Source organism: Myotis davidii, unplaced genomic scaffold (genome assembly GCF_000327345.1).
Source record: "Myotis davidii unplaced genomic scaffold, ASM32734v1 scaffold479, whole genome shotgun sequence".
NCBI classification, from domain to species: Eukaryota; Metazoa; Chordata; class Mammalia; order Chiroptera; family Vespertilionidae; genus Myotis; species Myotis davidii.
Window position 1 is genome coordinate 275773 of NW_006289825.1, and position 6319 is coordinate 282091.

General features: G+C 52.3%; 1 protein-coding gene across 1 annotated transcript; it reads right to left on the reverse strand.

The window, feature by feature from the left end:
- On the reverse strand, positions 1-6315 carry ANGPTL4 (angiopoietin like 4; the record flags this gene model as incomplete). Its single annotated transcript, XM_006762679.2, has 7 exons — positions 1-956; positions 2322-2603; positions 2692-2787; positions 3053-3166; positions 5670-5787; positions 5890-6000; positions 6208-6315. Coding segments are annotated over 7 exons (1011 nt in total), but the record flags the coding sequence as incomplete, so codon positions are not given.
- Between the last annotated feature and the right edge of the window lie 4 nt (positions 6316-6319).

Here is a 6319-nt window from a genome sequence, read left to right on the forward strand (position 1 = left end):
TTTTATCAGTTGGTGGGACACTGAGAGGTTAATGGTGATTCACATGCATAAATATGATCAGGAGGGTGTTCTAATTTTCTCTTTACCTGCTTCTAGAAGGAATGAATGGGGGCTTTTGTTTTCCAATTTTGAAAATAAAAGTAACATACACATCATAAAATAATAAATGAAGGAAATAAAAATCAGTTGTCAGAGGTGGTAGGAATAACCAGTTTTGTCCTTAACAGACCAGGGAGTGTTCACCTCCACTTTGAGAACATGTTTACCTGGATTTTGAAACTGTCCACTTTTAACAAACTTAAGGACAAAGAAGAATAAAATAATCTGAAGCTGCTTTTATTTCAAGAATTCTGTGAGCTCCACCCAGACACCAGTGCCATGGGCTTGTCCCACAGCACCCACATACAATAGCACCGTGAGGGTGCTCTCATCCCCTGCCAGTCAACATGACTGAATCTACCATTGAGGGCTGCCTGGTTGCCCCCGAGTGGTCCCTTTGCATCTCCCACTCCTTGGGTAGGCAAAGAGCAGGCCTCAATGCCCGTTGGTCCCACATTTCTGTGGTCTGAGCCCTGTACTGTCCTCAGAGGGTATATCACCTATAGCCACCCTACTAAGAAAGGGGGCCTCTTCAGTCATAGGCTGCTTCTCTGTCCACATTGCTCCAAATGGCCCCTGCCCAGAGCCCCTGCCCAAGGCAAAGTGTGGCCAATGCTGGGCCAGAATCACAATCACTGTCCTCTAGGAGCCTGGCACCAGGCCCCAGCCAGGAGGCTAAGAGGCTGCTTCATCCATTCTGGGCTGAATGAGCATGGTGGTGGCCTGCAATGGGTAGTAGCGGCCCCGCCAGGTCTTCCAGAAGATGCCCTTCTTACGCTGCTGCCGATGCTGAGGAATGGAGTGGAAGTACTTGCCATTAAGGTTCGAGTGGCTGCAAGTACCAAACCACCAGCCTCCTGTCAGAAAAAAAGGGGACATGGTTAGGCGGGGCCTAACCACTGGGGCTGGGATAGCGATGCGACTAGGCATTGGACTTACACACTTTAGATGGGAGGGCTTTGGCAGTGGTTGTCAAATTGTATCCTGAAGAACCACAGGTTGTAACAGAGGAGCCTCAGGGACTCTGGGATCCTCAACCCAATAACCATAGCTCTCACATCTGTGACCATGGCAAGTTACTTCCCTGTCCCTGACATTCATTAAAGACTTTCTATGGTTGTCGTCTGTCTCATCAATTTATATTAGATTGAACCATAAAAAAATTACCAGTGCTGAAGCCGGTTTGGCTCAGTGGATAGAGCGTCAGCCTGCGGACTGAAAGGTCCCAGGTTTGATTCCGGTCAAGGGCATGTACCTGGGTTGCAGGCACATCCCCAGTGGGGAGTGTGCAGGAGGCAGCTGATCGATGTTTCTCTCTCATCGATGTTTCTAACTCTCTATCTCTCTCCCTTCCTCTCTGTAAAAAATCAATAAAATATATTTTTAAAAAAATTACCAGTATTCCATCACTTTTTGATGTATTTTTTATTTATTTATAAAGTCACCCTTTTAAATGTTTTTTAATTGATTATTTTAGAGAGAGAGGAAAGAAGAGGGAGAGATAGAAACATCAATGAGAGAGACATTGATTGACTCTTGCACCCCCCCCGCCCCCCACATCGAGCCCACAAGTTGGGCATGTGCCCTGAATGGGAATTGAACTGGCGACGTCTTGGTCCATGGGTCAATGCTCAACCACTGAGCAACACTTGCCAGGCTTTTATTATTTTTTAATCTTTACCTCAGGATGTTTTTATCGATTTGAGAAAGAGAGAGAGAGAGAGAGAAAGAGAAACATGGATGGGTTGCCTCCCTTATGCAACCCAACCAGGGGATTGAACCCACAACCTGGGTATGTGCCCTGACCAGGGATCAAACCCACAGCCTTTCAGTGCATGGGATGACACTCCAACCAACTGAGCCACACCCAGCTGCTCCATCATTTTTTGACCCACCAAAAGGGAGTTTGATGTTTCACTTCACAAGGCCTAGACTCTGCCTTAGATTTCATTAGAACAAGACGGAGTTTGTCTTGGTGGCTCTGCTACAATGTCATCTCATTGAATATTCATCATAATCCTATGGAGTAGGCACTGTGATTATACCCATTTTAAAGATGGGGCAACTGAAGATGGGAGAGGTTAAGTCAGTTGCCCAACAGCACACAGCCAGTAAGGAAAAGAGGGTAATGGATGGAATTGTGTTGAAGGCAGGGCAGGGAAGCAGAAGGGCAGGGAGGGGAGGCCCCGCAGGCAAGACCAGGAGGGACAGAGCTTACTCACCAGAGAGGCTCTGTGCACAGTTCTTGTCCCCACGGAGGTCGTGGTCCTGGTCCCAAGTGGAGAAGGGAAGGGAGAGGCTACTGGGTGACACAGTGGTGGCACCCAGCTCGCTGGCCATGGGTGCTGTTAGCTGCAGGCTGTAGGCTGTGTCCTCACCACCCAGGCGGATGGGGAACTGAAATGACTTGGCATTGCCTTCCCAGTCCTGCAGCTGCACAGCCAGGTGGCTGCCATGGTCGCCCAAGATCAGGTGCATCTTCTCTAGGCCCAGCCAGAACTCTCCTACAGTGGGAAAGGTCATCAGTGAGACAGGGACCCACCACCACAGCCCCCTCCTCTCCCTGTGCCTCTGGCTTTTGGAAACACCCACCTTGGGGATCTCCAAAGCCAGTCTTATAGGCTTCCCAGGGCTGATTGAAATCCACGGAGCCATCCTGGCGCCTCTGAATTATGGTCCAGCCTCCATCTGCAGACAGGTACAAGGTCACTAGGAGCACCCTTGTCACAGGGGAATCCAATCCCTGCATTTGGCTCCAAAACCCCAAGCCACCTCCAAACCCAGGGACAGCAATACTCCCCTCATTCATCCCAGCAGGACTGGAGGAAGGTGGTCAAAGGAAGGAATACTGTGGACTGGCCAGCAGGCGGGAGGCTCAGCCTAGGTCTTTGTCCCCAGGACACAGCAATTTGACAGAATGACAGTAGTTCCCTGGTGGGCTACCGCATCCTACCTGAGGTCATCTTGCAGTTCACCAAGAAAGGCAGGGACCCCTGAGGCTGGATCTGGAATAGTCCACTTTGCCGTTCTCCCTCTTCAAACAGCTCTTGGCAGTCCCTGGGCAGCCCTATAGGGCAAAGAGAGACAGGGAGATTGAGTCAGAGAGCAGTCCCGGGGGTCTCAGGAAACAGGTGTATGTAGAATCTGGGCAGTGGGCAACAGGGATATTAGAGGGCAATCCTGAGTTCAGGACACCCTCCCCTTCACTTGCATAAAGTCTTCCATGGTTCCCTTTGACCTTCCTTAATACTGATCACAAGATGCTCCAGGATTGGCCTCTGCCCCCATCCTCCCTCTTCCCACACTGCCTGCCCACCTTCTGGCCACATAGCCTTCCTTGTCCCACACATCTTCCTGCCACAGGTCCTTTGTACATGCTGGTCCCTCTGCCTAGAATGCTCTTCCCTCATGCCTTTTTATGCTTCAATGTAAGGGTCCCAGGTTCTGGAAGAAATTCCTGACCCTCAGACCAGACCAGACTCCCAGAAAGGAGCATCAAGGCCTTCCTACTGGCAACACTAGGGTCATCTGGAGTCCTCTCCCCAACTCCCTCCCCTGAATGAGGCCTCTATGAGGCCAGGGATAGGGAATGTTCTTGGGCTGATCCTAGTCCACAGCAGGTGTTTAATAAAGACACAATGACTGAATGATTGATAAATGAATATTTGCAGGAGCTGAATGGGGGGTTGGGCAGGGGAGGCAAGAGCTGAGCTGAACTGGACAGGCTTTGCTTTGTCTAGTGGGGGATTCAGATCAGGTCTGGATGGGACTTGCCTGGACAGAGACTCTGCCCAGGGTCCCAGGGTGGGGAGTTGAATGATTGAGGAGGAAAGAAGGGAGAGAGGGAGGGAGGAAGGGAGGGAGACAGGGAGGCAGTGAGAGAGGAGGAGGGAGGGAGGAAGTAGAAAGGAAGGATGTCTACTGCTGGTGGGAAGGCCCGCCCCCAGCCCAGCAAAGGAAGTAGGGGAAAGGTCGCTGGAGGGAAAGGGGGAGTGAGGGCCCAGGACAAGGGGTGAGTGTGTCCTAACGTCGTCGCCAGGGTGGGGGCCAGCCCAGAGTGACTGCAGACACTTTCTGGCCCCTGGGGCAGCTCCCCTTTCCCCTACTTTCCTTTCTTCCAATCAGGACAGGCACCTGGCCAAACCACCAATGTGGTTTCCATTAGCACCAGCTGTTTCTCTCTCCAGCTCTGAACTTTCCCCTACTTGGCAGGACTGAGCTGGAGTCTGGGAGTTCCCAAATCCATGAGTTTCCCCCTTCAATCCCCTCCACATCCCTCAGCCTGGACTTATACCTACTAGTCCATCCCAGAAGCCCCTCATCCCAGGACAGAAATTTGCGAGGGTGTACTGGATCCTTTCTGATAGGAGTGGGGGCAGGGGGAGCCGTGTGGAGGTGGGGGAGGGGGAAGCCCTCAAAAGAGAGGGCTGGAAGCCAGCAATCAGTCTGAGGGTGTGAAGGGGAGAATCTGAACTGTTACCCAGTTGGCTACAGACAGACACAGATGCCAGGCCGGGTGATGGGGTAGGAGGACCAGAGGGAAGTCGGCTGGCTCTGGGGCCATGAACTTAAGGTGGGGCAGAGACAGGAGGCTGGGAGCCTGTGTTGACATACACAGACATGTGGTTGGAAATTTGGGGCAATTTCAGGCATACATTCAAACAGGACCCAGAACTGCAGAGGTGGCAATGGCTAGCTCTCTGTGGAAGTAAGGGAATGGGAAATGGGGGTAATCAGGTACTTTGGGGCCAAGAATGGGATGAGGGACCAGGTGCTCAGATCAGCAGCCCTGGATTTGTCAGAGATGCAAGAGTGAATGCATCTGGCTAGGGAGATAGGGTCCCTGCCCTTGGTCTACCTCCTAGATCAGTGATGGCGAACCTATGACAAGTGTGTCAGAGGTGACATGCGAACTCATTTTTTTGGTTGATTTTTCTTTGTTAAATGGCATTTAAATATATAAAATAAATATCAAAAATATACATCTTTGTTTTACTATGGTTGCAAATATCAAAAAATTTCTATATGTGACACGGCACCAAGAGTTAAGTTAGGGTTTTTCAAAATGCTGACACGCCGAGCTCAAAAGGTTCGCCATCACTGTCCTAGATCCACATTCCAAGTCTTAGAACCCTTCTCACAGACAGGCATTTGCTGTTTACCCAATAAGGACTCTAGATGCCCCAGCTGGCACCCTCTTGTCCACCATGTGCCCTCCTAGAAAGTTCCAACCTCCATGGAAGTGTCCCTGCACCCCCCCCGCCTTCCCCACACTCCTGCAGCCCAAATCCCTTTTAGACTTGGACCCTCTTTCCCAACCCTTGCTCTATTAGTGGCCAGCAAGTCTTTGGGGAAAACCCACTGGCCCACTGGGAAGAAGGGTGGGGCAGTCAGGGACAGAGCTGAAGAAGGTGCCCCATTAGCCCTTCACCAGAGCCCAGAGGGACCCAGGGCCAAGACTCTCTCCTCAAGTAAGATGGACATGACAAGGTGGGGTACAGGAATGGCACAGTATATGCTGTGTGTGGAGGTGGGAGCTGCCAGAGGACAGCAAAGGGCTGGACACTCACTGTATAGGTGGGTTATATTGTGAGTGGAGCCAACAAGCTGGGACATCTTGGGTAGCCTCTTCCTCCTGGCAGGCGTGGCTACCCCGCGGCCCAGGTGCGTGGGGGCCAGGAGGCCCACCTGGGGAAGGACGGGTAGAGAATGTCAGATATGACTGGCTCACATCCAGACTCACAGGTTCAGCTTGGACCTCCCTGCCCTCCTGGTGCAAGCATCTGGTACCTGGCTCTGCAGGTTCTGGATTCTCAGGTGCTGCTTCTCCAGGTGGCGCTGCTGTTGGGCCACCTTTTGGAAGAGAAGCTCGATCCTGCTGTTCTGAGCCTTGAGTTGAGTCTGGAGAGAGTGTGAAAACCTGGTGAGGACCTTGCCTTCTGCCGCCAACCTCTCCATTCACCCGCTCCTCTGTCCTTCCAACTCTCCATCATTTGACTCCTGGGCAGGAGAGCTCAGGGAGCCCTGGAAGCCACCACTTCCGTCCACGCCCTTCCAGGCTCGCAAGAGAGTAGTATGAGTGCGAACAGTCACCTGGGTAGCACGTACCTGCAGACTGCGGAGGGTCTCAGGGACGGCCTCGCCCCGGGAGACCGGACTTGCGGGGACGTGCGGAGGCGCGGCGGCTGTTCCCGGCTCCTTGCAGGCGGCTCCGCACGCG